Below are 26,104 nucleotides of genomic sequence, written 5' to 3'. Positions count from 1 at the left end.
AAAAACACATCAACCTCTATAGACAAATCCCAAAAGAAATTCGATATGCATTTAATGTACAACTTTTGAGATTAATGATTAACGAAATCTGCGTGGTTGATAAAAACTCAGTCACAAATTGGAGATCTTTTGCTAATCTTGAATGGAAAGTTTGACTAAATCACACAATCCTGGAATTCTTTTATCATGTTTATAAAGTTACATGCTGCTTGAACTTATTAAACAAAAATTAAGCTAATTTAACTAGAGGACGTTCCATAATTGCACTTGTAACCATCAACTTTTGCCCGAAATACAACTCTATCAACTTTTGCCCGGAATACAAGTTCAGCAACTTCAAAATGCAACTAAAAATGATGCAAGGAAAACCTCAAATCTTCAACAAAAGAAAGGCGGTGGGGGAATTTGCAAAAACATATACTGATCTGTAATCGTAACCGAAAGAGCCAAAAAAAAAGAATTTAAGAAATTCAAAAGCACATTATATGATCATACCTTGAAGACTTTCACTGGATTGGTCAGTGCTGTAGCAATGGCAACAGAAGATCCTCAGTCAATGATGTGTTGTAAAATATATAGTATTTCAAAAATATTCTTTGTCCCACATCGAAAAATGAGAAGTATTGCTTTTCTGTCCCACATTGAGAAGTGAGAAGAGTTGCAGTCTTTGTCCCATATCGGAAGTGAGAAGGGTTGCACCTCATTCTGAAATCTATAAATAGGATCCATTCCCTCCTCAGAAAATCACCCCAGTAGCTTCAGTTGATATCTTTCTGATAGCTGCTCTATCTCTCTCTCTCTGTCTCTCTTTTATTTCTGTCAGTTGATAGTTTCCTGACAATTCTGTTCTCATCTTCTCTCTCTATATCTGCTGGTTTTAATTTGCTAGTTCTGGTCCTTCTAGTTTGCAACAAGAAGCAAGCTTGTCTTTCTTATTCGCATCAAATAGAAGAAGGCTTGTTTAGTCCTGGGGAGACATTTCAATTTCATGAAATAGTTTCTTAGGACAGTGCTACGCAAGACTCAAGCAGATAGTGTTAACATTGTTGTGGCCATTTCGACAACAATCTAAGAAACTATGGCCTCCGACAATGTTAACATCACACAACCTTCATCCGCAGCAGCAGCAGTCGACATTCATGAAGTAGCCTATGCACTGACAGAAACACAACCATCGGCAACTACAGATGTCAAGACGCAAGAATCCTGACAATATGCCAATAAGATATGTCGGCATACTATTTTACAAACACTCTTAAATGAATTATTTGACATATATTGTAGCTATATGCAAGCCAATAAGTCCCAGTATAATAGACCAAAAAATCTCAACTACAAGCCTAATATTCCTAACTTTAAGAAAAAGAAAGGCAATTGCCATTATTGTAGAAAAGCAGGACATTATGCTGCCCAATATAGATACAATAAAGGTGGCAAAGCAAATGCTAATCCTCCTAAGGTTAATTTAACCAAAGGAGATGAAATAATTACTGCGGTCATCTCTCAAGTGAACATTGCAGGTAATGTTAAAGAATGGGTGGTAGACTCTGGGGCTATTCGGCACATATGTGCAAATCGAGAAGCGTTTTCCTCCTATACTTCAATAGGGGATGATGAAGAAGTAGTCTACCTTGCAGATTCACGAACTGCTAAAGTTCTGGGTAAGGGCAAAGTACTCTTGAAACTCACTTCAGGAAAAACTTTGGCTCTTAATGATGTGCTGCATGTTCCAAATATTCGGGCAAATCTTGTTTCTATGGCTTTGCTTGAAAAAGTTGGGGTGAAAGTGTCATTCGAATCTGATAAGATTGTAATGATAAGAAATAATGTGTTTGTAGGGAAAGGCTATTGTAACCAGGGACGTTTTGTACTTAACATTTTCAATGTGATCAATGAGAATGCTTCTTCTTCTGCTTATATTGTTGATTCAATTTCTTTATGGCATGCAAGATTAGAACATGTTAATATGAGTTATATAAAGAAAATGCAATCTTGTGGTCTAATTTCTGGTATTAATGAAAAAATGGACAAATGTGAGATATGTGCAGAAACTAAAATGACAAAGAAGACTTGTATAACTGTTCAAAGAGAAACTGAACTATCAAATTTAATTAATACAGATTTAGGTGATTTAAAACAAACTATGACTAGAGGAGGCAAAAGATATTATGTTACTTTTATAGATGACTACTCTAGATATACTAAACTTTATTTATTTAGAAATAAAGATGATACTCATAATGCCTTTTTATCTTATAAGTTTGAGGTTGAAAATCAACTTAATAAGAAGATAAAAAGAATTAGGTCTGATAGATGAGGCGAATATTTAGCCTTAGATAAATTTTGTAAACATGAAGGCATAATACACGAAATAACACCTCTTTATTCACCCGAATCTAATGGAGTAGCTGAAAGGAAAAATAGAACACTAAAAGAAATGATGAATTCTATGTTAGTTAGTTCTTATACTCCTGATAATTTATGGGGAGAAACTATCTTATCTGCATGTCACTTACAAAATAGGATATCTCATAAGAAAACTGGCAAAACCCCTTATGAGTTATGAAAAAATTATAAACCTAATTTGAAATATTTGAAAGTATGGGGGTGTCTTGCTAAAATATTGTTGCCTGAACCTAAGAAAAGAAAATTAGGTTCTAAAACTTCTAATTGTATGTTTATTGGATATGCTGAATATAGTGCTGCATATAGAAGTGATGTGCTGGATTGTAATACAATTATTGAGACAAAGAATGCTGAATTTTTTGAACATATTTTTCCACTGTCTAGTAAAATTTCTCATGCACCTGTTGAAATAAATGAGGAAATTATTCCAATTGAGGAATTAAGAAGGAGCAAAAGGCCAAGAAAAGAATTCTCATATGGAAATGATTTCCAAACTTTTCTTATTGATAATGATCCTTTAACATACTCCAATGCTATTTCTTCTCCTGATTGTAAATTTTGAAAAGAAGTAATTAAATCTGAAATTGATTCTACCTTGACAAATAAAACTTGAATTTTGGTAGACTTACCTCCTGATGCAAAACCTATTGGTTGCAAATGAATTTTTAAAAGAAAATATAACTCTAATGGCTCTATAGAAAAGTACAAAGCTCGTTTAGTAGCAAAAGAATTTTCTCAAAAATAAAATATTGACTATTTTGATACATTTGTACCAGTAACTAAAATTGCGTCTATTCGAGTTTTATTTGCTTTAGCTTCTATCCATAAACTTGTTATTCATCAAATGGATGTCAAAACAGCTTTTTTAAATGGTGATTTGGAAGAAGAAATTTATATGTTTCAATGTGAGACCCCGAAAATTTTCTTATTTCTAGACATTTATTTTAGGCTTTTAGGCTTAGTTTTAGTGTTTTCTTTAATATGTGAATATTCTGAGGGATTTTATGAGGAAATATGAATTTTACATCATTTTCTGGATATAGGTAATTTTCTGTGTTTTTAGGGGTGTGTAGTGGTTGTGGGACCCACTAGGGCGATCGGTGCCGTAAAAATGTAGTTGGGGAAAATTTATATACGGAGACTTTATTACATTGTGTTATGAGTTAATTAGAGATTAGCTAGTGTAATTAAGCATTACAAGACAAGGGAATGAGATAAACTTGAGGAGGCCACTTGTTGCAATTCTATTGGAGGTTAAAATTTTGACTAGTCTTGCACCTTTACTAAATTAAAATTTGACCAAAATTTCTCTTCATTTTTCATCCTCTTGGCCGGCCAACTAGAGAGAAAAGAAGAGAGGAACTTCTTCAATTTTCCTTCTTCTCTTGCCCAAACCTTGAAATCCAACCGTTTATTTCTTGAATTCCTCCATAAAACCTTCTTGCTAGGAGTGATCGAAGTGCTTGGTGGTTTTTGCTTGAAGGGAGAGACCTCCATCAACCTTGTATCTAGTATTTGTAAGGTAAGTGAGCAAGAAATTGTTTCTTTGTTGGTTATAAGATGAAATTGGTTGTTATTAGTGAATAAAGATGCCATTTTGTGGATTATTTCATGACTTATGGATGGGTTGTGGTAATTTTTCTATTTATTGAGGAATTTTCTGTTTTATATGAATTCTCATGATTAATAAGGTGTGATGGCTTCATATTGAATGATTTAGAGCCTATATGTGTTAGTGGTGGTTGATTGCGGAAAATTTCCGCATTTGTGAGAAATCCCGGTTTTAGGGTTTAGTGAAATTGGGGCTTTTCTAGATATGGCTTTCATACAAATAATTGATGTACACTTGAGCTTATTGTGACTCAAATAAGGTGTATGGACTAGTTTATGATACATAAGTGTATCTGTATGAGTTGGATGTTGTTGGTTAGGTTGAAAATGTGAAGAAATTGTGGGGAAATGCCGCCCAATTGGTTAGAAATGTGAGTGCCCTTGATTTGAGAGGCATTTGTATGGAAATGGAAGAATGTTGAAGTGGTTCACGTTCCACACCTTTGTTACTCCGTTTTACTTTTGAGCATCTTGTACTAGTAAGTTAATGTCTATACGTTGATTCGTGATTGAGTCTCAACTATGTTCTCTTGCTTGTTTTAGGTCGTATCAGTGGTCCGGGGCCTATTTCTGACGCGAACGTGTGAATTACTTGATTGCTTGGTGAGTGTATCATTGAATGGTTGAATGTACTTGTTATGTGACTTGAATGACTTGAATAGGTCAAGAGTATACTTTATCGCTCTTGACCGCTTACTTGCATTATTGTTACTGTTGGACTATGAAATTCCATGTGTATATGGTTTGACATCTGCTAGGGCTATGCCCTATTATCACTGTGAAATCTGAGCCCCTTCCCTTAGGCCGTTATTCGAGTCGAGCCGGCGAGAGATTGGGCGAATCGATAACGAGCCTTTGGGTCACTGATAGTCGAGTGGAGTATTAACTCCTCAACCCCATGGTATACTCGAGTATTACCTTTTGTAACTGTGAGGTGTTCGGGCCCGGTAAGGGGGTGAATGGTGGAAGGAAATGGTGTAAAGAGGAGTCTATGGTTTTACTTCTCCCTAATAGTTGACGGAGTGTCAACGAGTACAATCAAGTATGGCAAGTGGAAAACGGCTCTTGAGGGCCGACCGTATCCTTTTATACATGTTTGGTTTAATAAAGGCACTCGTATGTGTGTTTGTTGGCTTGCATAATTTATTTGTGAATTTGGTACCTCACGAGCGTAAGCTCACCCCCCCCCCCCCGCGTTGTTTTGTTTTCCTTACAGGAGCACTGTTGGACCCAAGTTTTGAAAAATTGAGTTGAGCTAGTTAAGTAGCTAGTTTTGAGTAGCTCCTCGAACACTTGGAAACTTTGATGTATGTGAATTTAAGTACCTTTGAGTTGTACAATTGAACCTTTTCATGTATATATATCCATATCAAGTCTTGGATTAACTGTGTTATATGTTTAATGTGTTTTGAGTGAACACCGGTTTCGAACAAGGAAAGAAAAGTTTTGACGAAATTTACTGTTCATGAATCCGGCCAAGAATCCGGCCAATTTCTGGCCGGATACAAGGCCGGATATGCAGGGGGAAAAGAAAAAAATTTTGCATTTGGCCTCTGGCCGCAATCCGACCGGAGCAATCCGGCCAACTTCCGGCCGGATTGACAGGGGACTTCAACCCCTTTGGGGGTTTGGCCACTGCCCCATATCCGGCCAAGAATCCGGCCGGATAGTGACGTGGCCCGTCACTGTTCATCCGTGGAAAATTTTGGTTGTTTTCGTTTTCTTGACCGATCTAGTGCTTGAGCACTACTTTTTCTTCCGTGGTCATATTATGGTGGTATGAGTAGCTTAATAAGGGCTAATCACTTGTTTTATTGAATTTCTCTTGTGAGTTAGGTACGGTTGGTGTGTTTCGAGTTCGTAGTCCTGGCGAGAGTTGGGCAGGCCGTCCGTTAACCCTTCTGGTTCGCCTTAGGGGATGATGGAGCCGTCACATTCAACCTGAGAGATGTATTGTATCTGGACAAGAAAATAAGGTTTGTAAACTAATTAAATTTTTTTATGATCTAAAACAAGCTCCTAAATAGTGGCATGAGAAATTTGATCAAGTATTGATAAAAGATGAATTCTCGTCTGTAGAAGTGAATAAATGTGTATATGTCAAAATTATAAATGATCAATATGTGATAATCAGTTTGTATGTGGATGACATGCTTGTATTTGGTACTAGTCTAGATATTGTAAATAGTACTAAATATTTTTTGTCTTCTAATTTTGATATGAAAAATATGGTTGAAACCAAAATGATATTGGGTGTTAAAATCATAAGAAGAGGTGATGGTATAATGTTGTCACAAAAACATTATACAGAGAGACTTCTTATGAAATTTGAAAATTATGATGTGACTCCTGTTAGTACTCCTTATGACACTAACACTCAGTTAAAGAAAAATAATGGTGACCCAATTGCTCAATCTAAATATGCTCAAATTATTGGGAGTCTGATGCATCTGATGAATTTCACTAGACCGGATATAGCTTATGCTGTATATAGATTGAGTAGATATACTCACAATTCCAATCGTGAGCATTGGTTTGCATTAGTCAGACTAATGAAATATTTGAGAGGTACCATGAATTTTGATATCTTGTATAGTGGATTTCCCACTGTATTAGAGGGTTACAGTGATACTTATTGGATCTCTGATTCAAATGATACAAAATTCACTAGTGGTTATGTGTTCACCCTTGGTGGTGGTGCAGTAGCATGGAAGTCAGCCAGACAGACAATCATTGCTCGGTCAACTATGGAATCGGAGTTCATAACTCTGAAGTTGACTGGTTCTGAGGCAGATTGGTTAAGAAATTTCTTAACCGATATTCCTCCTATTAAGGATCTGTTGCCTCCTATGTCTATACACTATGACTGTCAAGCTACTATTGCTATTGCAAAGAATAAATCTTATAATTGTAAAAGTCGACACATGAGATTGAGACATGATGTCGTAAAGCAGCTGCTGAGAGATGGAATTATTTCCATTGATTATGTAAAGTCAGAGTTGAATTTGGCCGATCCTCTGACTAAACCCATAGGAAGAAAATTGATTCTTCAAACTACAAAAGAAATGGGATTTCGACCAACAAGTTGTCAATAGAGACAGTAACCCAACCTATGTGATTGGTGATCCCATGAAGTAGGTTCATATGGGTAATAACAAGTCAATATTGATGGTAAAATACTTCAAATTTAAGTCCCTCCAGAGATAAGTGATTTGAGTAATTGTGAGGATGAGTTAAAATTCTTAATGAATTCATATCCCATTAGGGAGGTGTAGTTAAATCAATATACACTTGATGAATTCACCTATATGAGAGTGGAGTGGGACCGCTCCTATAAGATTCATTGATCAAATCTTTAGAGCTCTTATGAAATAACCAGACAGGCGCACGGTCTAAAAACGCAAAATCGCGTTAACAACAAATTATGGGTTGAAACGTGATTGATAAAATTTCTGTCATACATCAAGAGTTATTGGTTCATAGAAATTTATATTTCACCAATAATTCTGTAGATCATGTTTTATCAATCTATGTTTGGTTCATATTCCAAAAGACACCAATCTAATTACATTTCAACCAAATCCATCAGAGTACTTTTTAAATTCTTCCTTTATCCAAAGAATTTTTTTGAAATAGGAAGGAGATTGTTGTAAAATATATAGTATTTCAAAAATATTCTTTGTCCCACATCGAAAAATGAGAAGTATTGCTTTCTCTGTCCCACATTGAGAAGTGAGAAGGGTTGCAGTCTTTGTTTCACATCGGAAGTGAGAAGGATTGCACCTCATTCTGAAATCTATAAATAGGATCCATTCCCTCCTCAAAAAATCACTCCAGCAGCTTCAGTTGATATCTTTTTGATAGCTGTTCTATCTCTCTCTCTCTCTCTTTTATTTCTGTCAGTTGATAGCTTCCTGACAATTCTGTTCTCATCTTCTCTCTCTATATCTGCTGGTTTTAATTTGCTAGTTCTGGTCCTTCTAGTTTGCAATAAGAAGAAAGCTTGTCTTTCTTGTTCGCAACAAATAGAAGAAGGCTTATTTAATCCTGGGGAGACATTTCAATTTCATGAAATAGTTTCTTAGGACAGTGCTACGCACGACTCAAACAGATAGTGTTAACATTGTTGTGGCCATTTCGACAACATGATGATTGTCTGGCTTCCTATTATCTATAAACAAAAAAGACAAATAAAAAGATGAATTCATGTAAAAAATAATTTTTTTTTTACAAAAAAAAAGAAACCAAATTAGCGCTTCTTTAGATTTCCTGCAAATTTTACCCGCTCATTACAGAAATACAATTAGAGGAAATCTGAAAAAGCTGAATCCTAGAACAACAAAAGGATAGCATAAAACTAAACCGAAGAAATCGTGCAAAAATAGTTCAAACCAGATCAATTCACGGCCGAAATGCTGAAAGGATAAGAGGGAAAAGAAAAACTCATTACTTGACACTATGTCAGCACTTAATATCAATAAACAAAAACAGAACCAAGAAAATGACAGATTGATGGAAACATGGTTTAGAAAAAAAAAATCTGTGCTTATTGCTATTTTCTTGAAATTTTATCATCGGAGTTGCAAAAAAGTTGGCCAGCATACTTGAAGTCTCGCAATCTTAAACGATGGTACCTTTGATTCTTCCCCCGGAGAATTCGAAGAGAAAGTGCAAAAAATCTGCTTGGAATTGGAATCTGTGGAACGAGCAAGAGACTGAGAGAGTAGAGAAGAAAGAGTTGCCCAGTGGAAAAAATTTGTTTGTGGTATGCCGCCGCCACCACAAACAAAACACCCACGTTTCACAAGAATTAGCCTCTAATTCTTTTTTATGCATTTTTTTCATAACTTGACTCCATGTAGACTATAGTTCCAGTTTCCCTTCTCGCGTGCCAAAAATTTGCATTCGCTGCTCAAAGTTTCCAGCGTATGCTTTACTGGCTCCTGGTAAAAAATTGCCAGGAATCTTGAATGCTGCTTGTATGCTAAAATAAACTATAGCAAGTCTTTAAGGGAGAAATTGATAGTGGCACCGAACGTTCACTATAAGAAAATTGTTCATCAGTGACAACACAAAATCATCACAGAACATACAAATATCGTCACAAATGCCTTTTATTGACGACTTTTTAATCGTCACAAAGTCGTCACTAAGTCCCCGTCGGTAAAAGTAAACAGTGACGACATTTTACTAAATAGTTCTCATTAGTGACGACTTTAAGTAGAGCATTTTTGACAAATGATCAAGTCGTCAATAAAACACTTCCAGATTGTCGTCACTAATGACAACTATTTAGTGACGACCTGAAATGTCGTCACTAAATAGTTGTCATTAGTGACAACAATCCGGAAGTGTTTTATTGACGAACTGACCTTTTGTCAAAAATGCTCTACTTAAGGTCGTCACTAAAAAGCACCGAAAACCATTGTATATAACTATTTTACTGACAACAATTGTTGTCACAAATTTAGCTTAGATTTAGTGACAGTCTCTGTTGTGACAAGGAGTTTTTATTTTCTATTTTATGACAACTTTTTTTTGTCATTAGATAATTTCTCAATAGCTTAATAGTCATAATTTGGTCTGTAATCATTGCTAAATCATTGATTTTAAACAAACCATACAAATAAACATGAACGATTGATAACCAAAAGTATTTGCATTAGATTACATGGTAATAATATAGCATTCTCAAATGCCAAATTCAAGTGTACATTACCCAACTAATGCCTACAAAAATAACATTTGTCCAAAATATCACTTGTACATAAGGTACATTTACAAAAGCAATCACAGTTTAAGAAATTGAAGAACATCTAAATGAACCACTCCATGAGCAAAAGGCAATTTTGTCTTCAACATTCTTCAACCATAACCATAGATATCTTCCAAAAGCTAGTATGAATAGCATTTATCTGTCATAAAAGAGTAAAAGAAGTAGGTAAGGGGAGGAGTACAGTAATAAAGAACAAGTAATGAGACTTAGATTATTAAGACAAAAATTACAATTCATTAAGAACCTCATATAATTTGGGCCCACATATTACAACACCAGCAAAAAGTTAGAAATCACAGTCCAATCTATACAAATACAACACTGCATAAGCTCAACTAAAGAGCTCTCTAAAACAGTTTTTTTTTTATTTTCTTTCTTCTTCTTTAAATAGCTCAACTTATTGAACAATTAAATTGGATTCCCACAGTAATTATTGTTTAACCTTTATGCTTTTGGTTGTTTATATATTAAAACACAGAAAGCAACTTATTGTACGAGGTGTGAATACAGGAGGTACTAGTCCTCTTTGATTTTAGGAGTTTATGCTTCATAAATCATGAAGGAAACGATGCCTCTGTAGGATTAAACTGTGCAAAGAGAATGAGCTATTTGCCTCACAATGTGAAAGTGAAGACCATCTAAACAGGTGAAACCAATCAAAGTTCACAAACGCCCCCTTTGCATTATATTCATTTCTTTCAAGTCACTACATAGGCAAAAAGAAGATTGCTATCCATGCATGGTCTGTCGCTTGTACTTGGAAATAATATACTATTGCAGATGAACAATCAGATTTTTACCTCTCTATTGATAAATCCTGGATGAACCAATTGAACCATTCAAAGGTTGAATATTTCCTAGGCAGATTTCCTGCAAAAAATACATAACTCAATTACCCAATTAAAAAATAAAACCCACCATTAAAGGAAAACCATGGCTGTAACATGTCAAATTTGTCTTCTTTTTCTGCTGCATTAGGGAAGCTAAAGAACAAGTTTTACTTTAAAAATATGTCTGGTGACCTTAAAATCTTATTGAGGTTCAATTACTTACTGAAGGGATTATGATGACGAACCAGGCTTTAAATATAAATGTTCATAATAAAAAATATAGACACTGAAAGAGAAAGAGAGACTGAGATATTGTCTATGCAGGTCTGTGGTAAATTTATAGCTCTGTCCTTTAGAAAATGGAAGGCTTTAATGATCATAACAGCTGTAGCCAACTTCCTTTACCGGCATCATTTACTGAGTGGAGCAAATATACCGACAAACACGCAATAGTTATCTGATTCCGCTCAATCAGGTGTTTGGTAACACATTTATTGTGTTACAAGAATACATCAACACCAGATTTCCAATTGTACTAAGAGAAGCTCAAGGTAAAAAGGCTGCAGCTCACAATGTATTTAACCTTTTAAACTCAGTAAACAACTTCAGTTAATTTGGTTACAGGTGGTGATACCATTCCATTCATATAAAATGCAAATTCCATTAATCCGAAGAAGTTAATGAACAAATCTAACTGTGTTGTATTAAATTTATACGTTGTATTAACAAGTTTAGTGTTTCTGTGCATAAATTACCTGGGTTACTTACTTAGAGATGTTACATTCATCATCATCAGCTTCACTATGAATTTGAATTAGGCAAGACCAGAGTTAATTTGAAAAGGTTGAAAGTATTCAAGAGACCAAAGTTAATTTTCCCAGGTAACACAGCAAGACCAGAATGCAAGTGATATGAAAAAAGTTGAAAAGGAAAAAATTTAAATTTAAAATTAGAAAAGCAAAAAGGAGCCAAAGTGGAGTATATCTTAGTATTGTCAACTGAACAGCAGCCCCAAGTTCAAAACAATTTAAGGGGCAATTTTGGCAAGTTTTGTGAAACGGTCAAATATATGCCCTCAGGTGAGGTAACACAATCAAGACCAGATTCCAGTTTCACAAAAGAACAATCAAAAGACGTCACAAGGTTGAAAATATGAAGAAAAAGAAAAAGCAGCAAAAGGAAAAGATCTTAGAATTGTCAACTGAACAGCATCACCTACACAAGTACAAAATAGTTGAAGAGCCAATTTTGGCATGTTTTAGGAAACACTCAACAGTTGCTCACAAATAGGCCTACTGAATAGTGCTTCAGAGACAATTTCAAATATATGGCTTTATTGGGTAACTTTTAGATACTTCAAATGACAAATTACATTTCAAAGGATGAAAATGTACTTCTAAAGAAAGGTGGTTAGTCATCCGCATAGATCACCTCTTTGGAGGCAACATTGGGAACATCTTATGTTTCACTTCTCATGGCTATATACTCTCATTCATGGAAAGAAAACAAGATTGACCAAGAAAACCGAAAAGTAGCATGTCGAATTCTCTCCAGCGGTGGATTTGCATATTTACCTTATATATGAAGCTTCATATTAACATACGAATGATGTTGAAAACTCAAAATCAGTGAATAGTATGTTATGCTCTTTCTTGATAAATAGCTTGAGAAAAAAAACTATTTTCCCAATTGTTTTGTCAAATAAAATCAAATTTCTCGACACAAGGGGACATTGATTCCATATTTGGAAAAATATATGCTTTGGACTGGCCAGAGTCTCTCTCAAATTAAAAAAACATAAAATCTCCTCTTTTGGTTCAAGATTTCCGTTCGGGCATTTTATCAAACACTAAATGGGCGTGAAAAACTTCAGCATATTGTGCTCAATTGAGGTTATGACTAGCCCAAAATTTGTTATAAACACGAGATAAATCAGTCCAATCGACACCTAGAGCCTGTATATTCTAAAACCATAAACAATCAACAAGAAAATTGTACTAACAGAGACACAGAAAACATGCTTTGGGAGCTCAGACGTTTGTGCTTGAATGGGAACTGAAGTTCAAAGAGGGAAGACGACTTGCAAGGCTTTCTTGGTGAAATTCGCAGGCGGCAATGGATATCCGATGGGTGGTGACGGCTCGGTGAGTTGGAAATCTCCGCTGCTGTTGCTGCTCAAGCCATCCACGGAAGAGGAGCAGGTGGAGAAGAATTTGATGAGAGTCTCGACGTCGTAGCTGTTCTTGCCCTTTTCACCGAGAACAGAAAGGTTGCTGAGGATGAGTTTTTTTTTGGGCTTGGCGCGGACAGAGACGGCGGTAAAGGGGAAGGGCTGTGGTGGAGGCGTTGGCAGAAAAGGCTTGTATTAGAAGTGGGGAGGAGCAGAATGGGAAATAAGGGGTTTTTGTGGAGGATTCGTTTGGGGAAATTGGGGGGAATTTGAGGACGGAGGGTGGAAAGAGAGTGGTGGCAGCCGGCAGCCGGCAGCCGGTTGAGGTGGTGGGAAATTTGGCAGTGGTGATTGGAAAAATTTTTATCGGATGATTGAAGCTGAAACCCCCATTTCCCTTTTGTGTGTTTTTTTCGTTGCTTGTTTCCTCCATTTTTTGCTCAGCCCGCCGCCTGGTTCCTCTTTTCCCTCTGCTTTTCCTTTTTATCCCTCGCGCTCTTCTTCTTTTTTCTTTCTTTCCCAGTTCGCCGAAGCTTTCATGCCCAAAACCTAGCCGCCCTCTCTGTTTTTCTCCTTCTGCTCCCTTTGCTTAGCTTTCTTTCCCCTTTTTTTTTTTGTGTCCGAAGCCTCTCCTTGCTCTCTTTCTCCTTTGGCCCTAAAAACTCCATCTTTTCCTTTTTTCCTTGTTTCATTTTTTTCCCCCAAAAATTCCTTAAACTTACCAAGTGTCCCTAACATAAAAGAGACACTTGTCCAAATGCATGCCTCCCCACTTGTCACTTTCACTCTTTTTTTTTCTTTTCTCTTTTTTTCCTTTTTTTCTTTGTTTTCTGAAATTTAGTATGAAGACAAAAAATAAAATAAACCAGAACAAAAATAAAAAAAAATAAAATAAAAAATAAAAAAACCCTAGAATTGAAACAAATAAACCTATTAAATTAATTAAACAAATAAAGTTTAAAAATCAAAAATTTGGTGTCTACAATGTAATTGAAAATAATTAAACTCAAATTATATGGTTATAACATAGTTTCAATAAAAATAATCATTTTCCCAACATTTGAGACCAATCATCATGCTTTTTTTTATTTTTAATTTGGTTTGAAGCATAGATTTTATTGCTATAGTATTATTCTTTATTTTTTAGTACAAAAACACAAATTTTCATCAATATAGGTGGCAAAATTTGTTAATTACATATAAGTCAAAATATACTTTTATAATTTGCAAATATTTTAGCCCTGCAATTTTTTATAATTGCAGCACTAAAATACATCATTAATTGAAAATAACGAAAGTCAAATTCTATGGTTATAAGAGACTTTTATTAAAAATAATCAAATGCTATTAATAAGACATTATTGTTAAGTCAAAATCAAAGAAAATTTAGTGATGACATAATGTTATCACTAATTTATTCAAGATTATAATGACAAGAAAAGGCGTCACTAATTAAATTGCTAGTTTTTAATATTGTCAATTGCTAGTTTTTAATACTTTTGTGAAAATATTGATAATGGTTGAGAAAATTTTGTTACATTACTGCAAGTGATAAATGTACTTTTGTTCTTTTTCAAACATTTATTTTAATGTTTAATTTTGTTTAAAACTATTGTACTAGTATAGATTTGCAAGACAAAACTTAAGTTCTCAATAGTTAAAAAATTCATTACAGAGAAAACACAAAGTAGTAGTTGCAAAATGTGTATAAATTACAGATATTTTAATGTGTATAAATTACAGTTTATTTTAATGTTTAATTTTGTTTGAAACTATTTTACTAGTATAGATTTGCAAGACATAGATTTATGGGTAATTTCTTTTTTTTTTTTGCTTTCACATATTTAATTTATGTTAAATACAAAACCTACCAGTTTCCCTTTCATAAAAATATTAGTGCAACACTTTTTGAATTTTACTTACAAACATTTATGTATTTAACATAAATTAAATGATTTAGAGTGAAATGCCCATAAAGAGCATAATATTTGTTCATGTAATAGAAGAAACCCACAAAGAGTTGGTACTTTATGGGCCATTTCTTTTTTTAAAAAAATTTAATTTATGTTGAAAAGATAACCTGCCAGTTTTCATTTTGTAAGAAATCAGTGTAACACTTTTTGAATTTTACTTACAAATATTTATAAATTTATCATAAATTATATGTTTGAGAGTAAAATGCCCATAAAAAGTTGGTACTTTGAATAGATAATGCTCATTTGCCCATAAACTACACTCCCTGAAGGCTATTTTGTTAATTACTTTGTAGTACTTTGTTATTCCTTTGCTAATACTACTTGGCATGTAGTACAAAGGATAAATCTGGCATAAATTTCTTATTCCATTGATAAAAAGACCTGCCTGCCTTATAACTATTATAATGAAAGATATATCTTTAGAGTTTATAACAAATTATTACTTAAGTTTGAGAAAATTATAAAATATTTATGCATAGTTTATCAAGATACCATTCGCAATTTCCTAATAAAAAAATAGGGGCTAAATTGTAAAAGCTAGGGTGCCATAATAGAAATAATAAAATTGGTGTATTACATATGGGGGTTAAATTGCAAAAGTTAGAGTGCCATAGTAGAATTAATGAAATTGGTGAATTACATATGGGGCTAAATTACAAAAGTTAGGGAGTAATAATAGAATTAAAGAAATCGGTGTACTACATATGGGGCTAAATTGTAAAAGTTAAGGTATCATAATGGAATTAATGGAATTTTTTACAACATTTAGGGCTAAATCGCAAAAGTTAGGGTGGCACAGTAGAATTAATGAAAGTGACTTAGAAATAAGTACTTTAAACAGTGACGATTAATTCTTGTCACTAAATCCGAATCGGTAGAGTGACAGTGATGATATTAGAAGTTGTCACTATATAGATCATTTTAGTGACAACGTTTTTCAAGGTCGTCACTGAAGACTTAGTTGCTTTGAGCAATTATGACAACTTTCCTTGTCGTCACTAAACAACCACATTTTGTGACAACTTTTGTCGTCACTAGAAAATGTTGTCACTAATGACCATATTTCTTGCAGTGTAGTTTGTGACGAAAATAACGGGTCGTCACTAAACATTTAGTTACTTTGATGCAATTGTGACAACTTTATGTATCGCGACTAAAGAAGCTCCTTTTGTGACGACTTATTGTCATCACTACAAAATGTTGTCACTAATAACTTTTTTTTTTAGTGGTCAGTGACGACAACAAAAAGTCGTCCGTAAATAGGCCAAGCAATAGTGATGATGTTCTTAATGTCGTCACTATTGTGTATTCTAAACACTCCCGCACTCTTGCTAAATCTTGGCGGGAATTTACTAGTGACGACTTTTCTAAGTCGTCACAAATGAGTTGGCTCCCATTAGAGGTTTGTGACGAGTTAGAAAGTTGTCAATAAAGGATCTCCTTTTGTGACAACTTTTTTTCGTCACAGAGAAAAGTTGTCACTGATGACCAATTTTCTTGTAGTGGTTAAGGGGGTAAAGTGATGATAACTCTTCTTTTTAGTACTTAATTAAGGGTAACGCTGGTATTTTAACTAACAATATTACATAGTTTTTTCTTTCTCAAATATCTACTTTACACAAAATTATAAGGAGGTTATATAGATATTTTGAAACTTTAAAGGTAATGTGGTAATGTGCGAAACCACAAGGGAATTTATTAGTAATTTACCTTTTTTAGTTTGATTTGTACGAGAGCCAAAAAATATTTAACTCGATCCTTTCAAATTAAATCCACCATGAAAGAATAGGGTCGGACAAATTGCCTGGACTTAAAATTATGATTTGTTTCCACAAAACAAGGTTTTGTTCGAGCTTTAATTAAAACTTGTGAGTTACGACGACCATATATCACGTATTATATTCGTGTAGCACACTAATTTTGATTATTTAAAATTAAGTACAGGCAGCCATAATATAAAAGTGCGAAAACGTGCCACGCCATGTACCATTTTTTTATCCCAAGAAACAATTGGTATGAATTAATTTCTTTGAATCCCAATAACCATAATATAAATCCACATAATTTTCAACATTATTAAACTTTTAATTCCATTTTGCTGCATACACAAACTCATTCAAATCCAGAACGTTATATACTTTTGAAAATCCATTTTTCTTGATGCATAAATTACATTCAAAGCAACACATATATATTCAATCTGAAGTGGGAAGTAACATATAATTTCTACTACCTCTTCCTAGGCACATTAGTTACTTGCTAGCAATACTAACTTCTGCTGACGATAATATGTATTTCTTGCAGTATTTGTGCCTTCTTAGAGCATTACTATGGGAGTTGAGGCCAATCCAACCAATAGAAAAGTCAGAAAAAATGCTTGAATGTGAACATGATCATGGAGATGCAACAAGAGATGATACAATAATGATGCCTGTAACCAATACAACGTTAGCAACCGTGATCCATAAGCTCTGCATGTACTCATTATCTTGTCAACTTGTTATATGCCTTGTAGAAAAATTGGACATTTTGATGCTTTTCTGATAATAAGAATGGAATTTCTTTTCTATTAGATTTATTTAAAGTGTGGGATTGGAATCTTAACTAATTTAATTACAAATTTCTACAATATTAAATTTTATTTACGATTTTAAAGAACAACAAATCATTGACTCGTCGGGCCAGGCCTTCCTCCTAAAAGCAATGTGAAAGAATAAAGCATTAAAAGCTTTCGACGGCCATTTATCATAATAAGCTTCGTAAAAATAACTGATCACTTAGCCCACTCATGACTTTCACATAAAGGAAATGAAGGAATTAAACGTGCCTCGGCCACCTATCATACTATATTGTGAAATACCATCTATTGATCGAAAGTGTTGGCAACTTTAAGAAAAGTACTAAAGCTGACCATAGCATTTCTTATTTTATTATTGTTATTCTTTTTTTTTTTTTTGGGTTCAATAGAGACTAAACCTTACAACAAGAAGGAAAACAAGAAGGAAAAGAAAAAGATTTGAAAGTCGAATACAAATTTTGTGGTCACTTTATGTTTACCACGTGATAAATCTTCTGCATCTTCATTCAAGGCCTATAAATTTGGCTCGGAATAGCCAAATTATCCCACATCTACTACAAACAACCTTAAGGGACTACCTTTTCAAGTCATCGGTCAGATCTTGGAATTGAAGATCAAATGGCTCAGCTAGCCTCTGTTGTGGTTCTTCTGCCTCTTGCAACTTGTCAGTATCATTCATCTTCCAAAACCCTCCTCTTGTTCCTCATGCTTAAGACTGCTATTGTGAATTTTGCTCTGTCATGCATGTTCATGATTGTCATATAAATTAAATTTATTCATGCCATACATGCGTACTATCTCTGTCCAACGCCAACTGAAAAGGGCAAACCTTTACCTGCGGAGTATGCAAAATCCATGGGACAGACGTTCAAAATGAGCAGTGTTTTCTATAAAAACAATACGGTCCCTCTCTAATTTTTGGAACAGTTGTGTAATAGATAGATTTACACACTTTGTAATATTTTCAGGTCTATCATTAGCAAACTTTTAGATCCGTCTCGCTACATCCACAAAAAACTTTTAGATCCGTCTCTTACTCCAATTCCTCGTATATCCTGACCTTCTTCTTGTCATTTACTACGGGAGCTCTCCCAATATTCTTGCAAGAGAGGATAATTTTGATGAGAGAGACCTCAAGAGGATCCTACAGAATCGATGAATTCCTCTATTTCTGTCTGGTGACTTGGATGGTTCTCTCAATGGCAAATTCTTTTGCAGCTGCTTTCAAATCAGGAATGTCCTTGATTGCAGGCATCGTGGGTGCATTCTTCGTTTCTCGGGGTACTTCATATCTAACAATGAAATACCCAAGTATTGGCTCTTCATGCACTATTTGAGCTTGATGAAGTATCCTCTTGAACGTCGTCTCCTAAATGAGTTTGGAGGATACCAAGGCCGAGGGAAATGTGTAGAAAGCGTTGAAGCAGGATGTTTGATGTATGGTGATGCATTCTTGAGATATTTAGGCATAGAAGAGTCACAAAAATAGAGCAACTTAGTTGTGATGTTGGCTTTCATCGTGGGCTACAGACTTCTCTGTTATCTGACTCTTTGGTATAGATCTTGCAGGACCAGAAGTTAGAAGCAACTAATGATACCCATTGCTGATAAATTTTCTAGGGATTGTTTGGACAAGTAGAAGCAACTACTGATACCAATTGCTGATAAATTTCCAGGGCGACCCTTTGTATATGAAAAACATGAGGAGCAGAGAAAATACGCAAGAAACCTAAGAGAAGGATATTTCTCCAGAGCATATCCTCATATCTTGAGTTCATATCTTGATAAGTGATTGTTGACAAATAAAATGAACAATTTCCACAGTCAGTTAAATGTCAACTTATAGCGCATGAGTGCATGACTAGTTGGTTATGAATCTTCTTGCAGAGCATATTAGGTCTACCTTGGAATTTGGAAGAAGAGTCAGATTTCCTCCAATACGTCTACTTTTCAATAGAAAATGCTGCTGCAGTGGGAAAAGAAGTTGAAAGCTTTGAGGGGAACCGAGACCACATGCACTTTTCTTGGTCAGCTCTCTTGGCTTTCCCGATGGTTTGTTGCCCGATTGCTTTCAACACTAGCTTCTTGTATGTGATAACATTTGCATGTGCTGAAGAGAAATTGGAAAATCTCTACTTGTACTACCAGCCAATATGTTAGAATTTGCATGTTAGAAACAACATTTAGTGCTGCCAAAAAATAGTTTACTGAGATTTGTATTGAGAATTGAAAAATAATTTTAGATTTCTCATTAAATAACTCTCTATCATTAATCAAAACTGTAAGTAATAAGTCTATACAAATTTTTCGCGATAAACCTCAACACATATCTGAATCTCTCCTCGCAATTCTCAACATAATATTTAAAACTCAAATAGACTTGAACTAGTCAAAAGCAAAAAATGTGGTACAGCTCTAAGAAGTAAGAACTAGACTTATTCAATTACTAATTTATTTTATTTTAGTGCTAAAATAACCGTAGAAAAGTCACATATCTCCATACAACAAATTCGGTCATTATATAAACTTCTCTTGGAGTAATATTATATTTGCAATATTCAGTCCGTAGTTGCAATATTCTCCACAATTTGGACGTATGGTTAGGCATTTGCATATTTTGCGTTATCTTGTCTGATAACTGGAGCCCAGCTCTGAACGCACCCTTTCTCGGGGAATCTTTTACTCATCCCTTCTTTTAAGTTCACACATTTGCATCCGAGACTTTTATGCTATTCTAATTATTGTTATCATACGTACTATTCTTGCTTCAACATGTGAAGGCCCTACCAAAAGCCAAGGGAAAAAGCCAAAAAAAAAATGTACTGCTAGAATATAATAATTCTTTCAATGGAGACTAGGAAATTTCGTTTTGGAAAAAGTGAAATGAAAGATAAGTAATGGATTCAGAGCTTTGGAACTCATAGCTGTTGAATGTCGCTCATCTCTGGCTGCAAAAAGTAGTCCAACTATTCAACCAAAGCACTTCACCTTCATCTGTTAAAGAGTTTCCCTTGAAGATGGCTGAAGCTGCGCTCAGTTGTGTTAGTGTAATCTTGAATAAGATACTTCCACTTGCTGCCGACGAGATCAGCCGGGCATGGGGTGTAAAGAAAGACCTTCAGAAGCTCTCCAAGAAAGTAGAGATGATGGAAGCTTTGATTTCTGATGCTAAATGCAAGCAATCAACAAGCAAAGCCGTGCAGCTCTGGCTCAAAAGGCTCCAGTCCATAGCTCGTCATGCTGAGATCGTATTGGATGACTTCGGATATGAAGTTCTGCGGCAGAAGGTTAAGAATCGGAAGCGCGACAAGGTACGCAGCTTCTTTTCTTCCTCAAATCCTATTTCCTTTCGTCTAGAGATAGCTAACAAGATCAAGAATGTTAGCGCATCTCTAGAGGAAGCTTACAGAGAAGCAAATCAAATAGGGCTTCATCCAGTTCAGCTAACCATGGCATCTGCTGATCACAAAGTGGATCGGTTGACTGTTCCTTTTATGGACGAGTCAGAAATGGTGGGAAGGGAAGTTGAGGTATCTCTAGTTGTAAGCATGCTAATTAGCTCACACTATAAGAAGGATTTACCTGTCATCTCAATAGTTGGGATGGGTGGCCAGGGTAAAACAACCCTTGCACAGTTGGTGCTAAAAAATGACAGTGTAGCGAAGCATTTTGATAAAAAAATATGGGTTTGTGTGTCTGACGATTTCAGAGTGGAAAGGCTGTTGAATGAGATGCTACAATCCCTCGAGGGAAAAAGTGCTGAGACGACAAACAAGGAAGCATTGGTGAGGAAGCTTCAAGAGAATTTGAAAGGAAAAAGTTACTTGCTTGTGCTTGATGATAATTGGAATGACAATCGAGAGAAATGGGATGGCATGAGGAGCTGTTTGTTGGCAATAGGGGGTGCTCCAGGAAGCAAAATATTGGCTACCACACGTAGTGATGAGGTAGCCTCAGCAATGCAAACATCTGGTTTGCATCATCTAGACATCCTCTCAGATGATCATAGCTGGATGTTGTTTGAAAAACTAGCTTTTGCAGACGGTGGTGCAACAAAGACTCAAGATCTGGTGGACATTGGCAGAAGGATACTGAAGAAGTGCGGCGGCGTGCCATTAGCGATCAAAGTGATTGGGGGTTTGTTGTATTCCAAAAAGAATGTATCGGAATGGTTGACGATCGAGAAGAGTGAAATATGGAACGAGTCGACCAATATTGCGAATGGAGTCATTTCTGTCCTGAAGCTGAGTTACGAGAACTTACCTTCATGGTCAGTGAAACAATGCTTTGCAAGTTGTTCCATCTTCCCGAAGGACACTGCCATGGAAAAAGAAAGCTTGATACAGATTTGGATGGCTCAGGGATTGATTAATGATGCTAAGGGAGGAGGTCATTTGCAAATGGAGGATATAGGCAGTGACTATTTCAACATATTGCTTCGGAGTTCTTTGTTGCAAGCGACTTCTGAGAATTCCATTAACGGAATCGTGTCCTGCCGGATGCATGACCTTGTGCATGATCTTTCATTGCAAGTGTCAAATAATTGTTTCTTAAACACAGAGGATGGCATGAAAGTCAGTCATGATGATAACGTTATGCATTTGACCATCATTCGGAATCGAGGGAAGGTGTTAAAGAATATCGAAGGGATTCCTCCAAATTTACAAATGCTTTATTACCTTGGGGGTGATGGTATTATGCTTGAAGACATCTTGGAAAGGTCTAGATACCTTTGTGGATTAAAAGTAGACTGCTGGGATGTTACTCAGCTCCCGAATTCAGTGGGTAATATGAAACATTTAAGACATCTTGATATCAGTGAAACTGGTATCACCGCTCTGCCAGATTCGATCACAAAGCTCTACAATTTGATGACCTTGAAAGTAAGTTACTTGAAAGAGATACCTAAGAAGTTTGGCAATTTAATTAACTTGAGGCATCTCGAGTTTGTCAACCTTCCTTGGGATGTGCCCAGATGTTTGTTCCCTGGGATTGGGCAGGTGGCTAATCTTCGGACATTGCCCCACTTCAAGGTAAGCCAAGACAAGAGATGTCAACTTGAGGAGTTGGAACACTTGCGTAACCTCGGAGGCGAGTTAGAAATATGTGGACTTGAGAATGTGAGCGGCTTTGAATCAGCAGCAAAAGCAAAGTTGTCCGAAAAATCAAGAATTCGAGGTTTAAGACTTTCATGGGGCGATACAAATGAAGATTGTGACGACAACAATATCAACAGTGTCATGGAAGGTCTTCAACCTCACCCAGACTTGAAAGGTTTAACCATTAGTGGTTTCGAAGGTTCAAGGTTGCCGTCGTGGATGGTGGCAAAGGATCACTTGATGGTACTCCTAAGGAATTTGGTACACCTCAGGTTGAAGGCATTGGGTAAGTGTGAACGAGTACCACCACTAGGGGACTTGCCTTGTCTCGAGTCCTTATGGATATACTCCTTAGACAATGTGAAGCGCATTGGGGCTGAATTCTATGGTCTCGATATTAATGCAAGGAGCAGCACTTGTAGTAGTAGCAGTAGTAGAGAGGTGAAAGCAGTCACTCTGTTTCCGAAACTGTCGCGTTTTGAGTTGTGGGGCATGGGAAGTCTAGAGGAGTGGTCAGATGCAATAGTTCCCTCGGATTCTTCTTCATCAATTAAGGTATTCCCTAATCTCCGGTACTTGACAATCTATGAGCTCCCCAAGTTGGTTGTTTTACCAGATATGGAGAACTTGACATCTCTTGTGGAGTTGAGCATACGGAGATGCGGAAGTTTGGCTTGTATAAGGAATTTGAATAGCCTTACATCTCTGGAATCCTTATCCTTAGAAGAATGCCCTGCTTTATTAGATGCTTCTCTAGATATGAAAAACCCCCAATCTCTAAGTGAATTAATCATCTCAGGATGTGATGAGTTGAATCCTTCACTGAGTAATAATCTTGAGAAGTTCACATCGCTCGAGGAGTTCAGGATCCGTTCTCGTGACCCTAGTTGTTGGGCAAAGGGTCTACACCATCTAGCCAACCTCCGCGAGTTGGAACTTGGTGGCTTCTCTGACGACCTTGATCATTTCCCGTGGTCACACTCCATCACCAATCTCGTCTCTCTGGAGCGTCTTCGATTGCGTGGATGGCCAAAAATCACGTCTCTCCCAGACCAAATTCAGCATCTCTCTACCTTGACATTTCTAGATATACGGCAGTTTGAGGGGTTGGAAGTTGTTCCAGAGTGGATGGGTAGCCTTCGGAATCTTCGAGAATTGTGGATTTATTTTTGCTCTAACCTCAGACAATTGCCCTCCGCAGAAGCAATACGAGCCCTCACCAATTTAAATCAACTACGGATCTTTTGGTGTCCTCTTTTAGCGGAGAGATGCACCAAAGGAAGTGGCGCAGAGTGGCCCAAGATTGCACACATTTCCGAAGTTGTTATCATTTGACCGAACTTTGACTGGTTTCGAATTAGGGAATCACTGTAAGTAGTTAATATTTCCAATGTTCTGTTTTAATCTACTTATTCGGTTCGTTTAGAATTCTATTATTACTTTTTTTAAAAAAATAATCCCCGGAACGAACAAGGAAATAAAAAAACGCTACTGCTTCCTTAAATTGCCTTATCAATGTCAAATCCTGACTCTTCCTTCAATTGCTCTTTACATTTTCTTTTCTGTAGATTCTTTCCTCCTTCTTATCATTCATTCTTTTTTTTTTTTTTTCCAAAGGGTCAGAACCAGAAAAGTTAAAAGACAGATTAAAGTATTGATAGACTTTTTCCTTTTTTAAATAAAAAGATTCATTACAATGTCTAAAAGATTCCTATTTCTTGAGCTCATGTTTGTTATGCTGCAGGGACAAGAACCAAGAACGACCAAAGTATTTCCATGACCTGAGACCACATTCAAATGTTTGGGGGATTTTGATGAATCCTGTACTCTAACTAACTATATAAAGGGATTGTTTGTTGACCACAGTACCTCATAGTGTACATCTTGATTGCTGTTTACATGTTTCTCTCTATTGTAAAGTGAAACTTAATTTTCATTAAGATTCAGTGCTTAGTCCTTGAGTTGGCAAGTATAATAATGTAATCAATGGGATTGAAAAACTTATGACCTAGTACTAATAGGGTGCAGAATTTCTGGATAGACTCTTCTGTCTAACTGCAAACCATTAGCCTTCACTACTTATATATATATATATATATATATATATATATATATATATATATATATATATATATAATGAACTTAGATTGAACAATTACTATAGCAGACATGGCTTTACCCAAACAAATTTCATTCGTGGAATTGCACTAGTGTGGAATTTTCAGCTACTCCTGTATTCTATCTAAAGTTCCTGTAGCCGCAGTGTGATGATATTTGGTCAAAAAGTTATTCTTTAGTATCCATATTAGTCTTTAAATTTCCAATTTTTTTTACCTCTCAAAAGGATACCCAATCAGGTGATCACCTTGCCAATCTGTCTCTTAGCCCAACTCATAAGGTGCTATGGTTAAGGTGATGTGGGCATATTGTACTTTTTGATCGACCAAAAAATATTCGTATATATTTTTCTTTCATACCTCATAAAAATTAGCCCATATCTTTAAAAAAAAATAAAAAAAAATTAGCCCATAGAGGCAAATAAAGTTGGTTGAACCAAGGTTTGATGTGGGCTTATCATACTTTTATAACCAACAAAAAATACTTTGCCAAATTAGTTTTATTTTTTTTTTCTTTTACACAAATACCGGCACGTATGGAAGAAAAGTATGAAGACAGATTTGTCATTTATAGGCTGCAAGGATAACTTGTTTCTTCTTGAAACTGATGCAGCAAACTCTAATTAAACGCTAGGGAAGAAAAGTAGGAAAGTGGTGCGACATATTTCTTGAAAGAAATTAGCTTATCAAATAAATATGAATGGCAGCCAAAGTAGCAAAGGAGTATGTTCAGTTCTAATTAAGGTTGTGCAACTAATCATGCAGTAGTATTTTATTTTTCTGAAAAAGACTTATCATATTTATTATTCAAAGCAAAAGGATTGCAGATATTCGATTATGTCACATGTTGCCTTCAAATTATTAAACTTATACCTCAGTATACCAATGTTAAAATTTTAATCAAATTATATCTGTCTTAACTCTGAGGACCCGGCCAACATCAAAAAGAAAGGAAAGGATTGGATACATACATGACTCTAGACCCATGGGTTATTTAGCAATTTGGTTTAATTGTTTTGAACCCGTGATTTCAGTTTAAAAGCTCGTGGATCCAATACAAATGGCATCAAAACAGATTTTGCGTGGGTTGAGTCTAGGCCAATATATTATTTCTAGGTCCATGGACTACTTAATAACTTGAGTTAATCATTTTGAATCCATAGTTTTAGCTCAAAAGTTCTTTGGCCAGAATTTAAATTAATTATTTTGAAATTGTGGTTTCAACTCAAAAGTTTCTTGGGTTAGCTCTTGAGGCTAGGGCGTTACAGTACGCTTACTATTTTTTAGGCCTAGCATGATTTTTCTCACTAAATTCCTGATGCATAGCGTTGAATTTAGATATGCCTAACTTTTGTAGATTGACAGTTAAGTTTTCATTGGGAAACACCATTAAAAAAAAAATATCATTTCCAAACGTTTCTAAGGCTGGGGCGAGGTATTTTCTTTTCCATTACCTTGGCTTTTTGGTGACTCCTAAAGCTTGTTTTTCCGATGTTCACTTCAATGGGATCTTTACCTTTCAAGAAATGATTTTTTTTTAT

General features: G+C 35.6%; 1 protein-coding gene and 1 long non-coding RNA gene across 2 annotated transcripts; one reads left to right on the top strand and one right to left on the bottom strand.

Moving 5' to 3' along the window:
* Positions 1-9,657: 9,657 nt before the first annotated feature.
* LOC140006614 (uncharacterized) lies at positions 9,658-13,441 on the bottom strand. Its single transcript, XR_011814343.1, has 3 exons — positions 12,708-13,441; positions 10,594-10,663; positions 9,658-9,932 (listed from the first exon to the last, which is right to left on the bottom strand). It is a non-coding gene; the product is annotated as an uncharacterized lncRNA (long non-coding RNA).
* A 6,494-nt stretch (positions 13,442-19,935) lies between these two features.
* LOC113743310 (putative disease resistance protein RGA4) lies at positions 19,936-24,429 on the top strand. Its single transcript, XM_027271293.2, has 2 exons — positions 19,936-23,816; positions 24,191-24,429. The coding sequence occupies exon 1, from the start codon at positions 20,365-20,367 to the stop codon at positions 23,779-23,781; it is 3,417 nt and encodes a 1,138-aa protein (XP_027127094.1). The 5' UTR covers positions 19,936-20,364; the 3' UTR covers positions 23,782-23,816; positions 24,191-24,429.
* Positions 24,430-26,104: the final 1,675 nt, after the last annotated feature.

Source organism: Coffea arabica, chromosome 5e (assembly GCF_036785885.1).
Source record: "Coffea arabica cultivar ET-39 chromosome 5e, Coffea Arabica ET-39 HiFi, whole genome shotgun sequence".
NCBI classification, from domain to species: Eukaryota; Viridiplantae; Streptophyta; class Magnoliopsida; order Gentianales; family Rubiaceae; genus Coffea; species Coffea arabica.
Note: the sequence above shows the minus strand (reverse complement) of the source record. Positions and strands in the feature narration are given on the sequence as shown.

Bases quoted from the DNA above. Each gene is read 5' to 3' on its own strand.
- LOC113743310 (XM_027271293.2), top strand. From the start codon at position 20,365: ATGGCTGAAGCTGCGCTCAGTTGTGTTAGTGTAATCTTGAATAAGATA.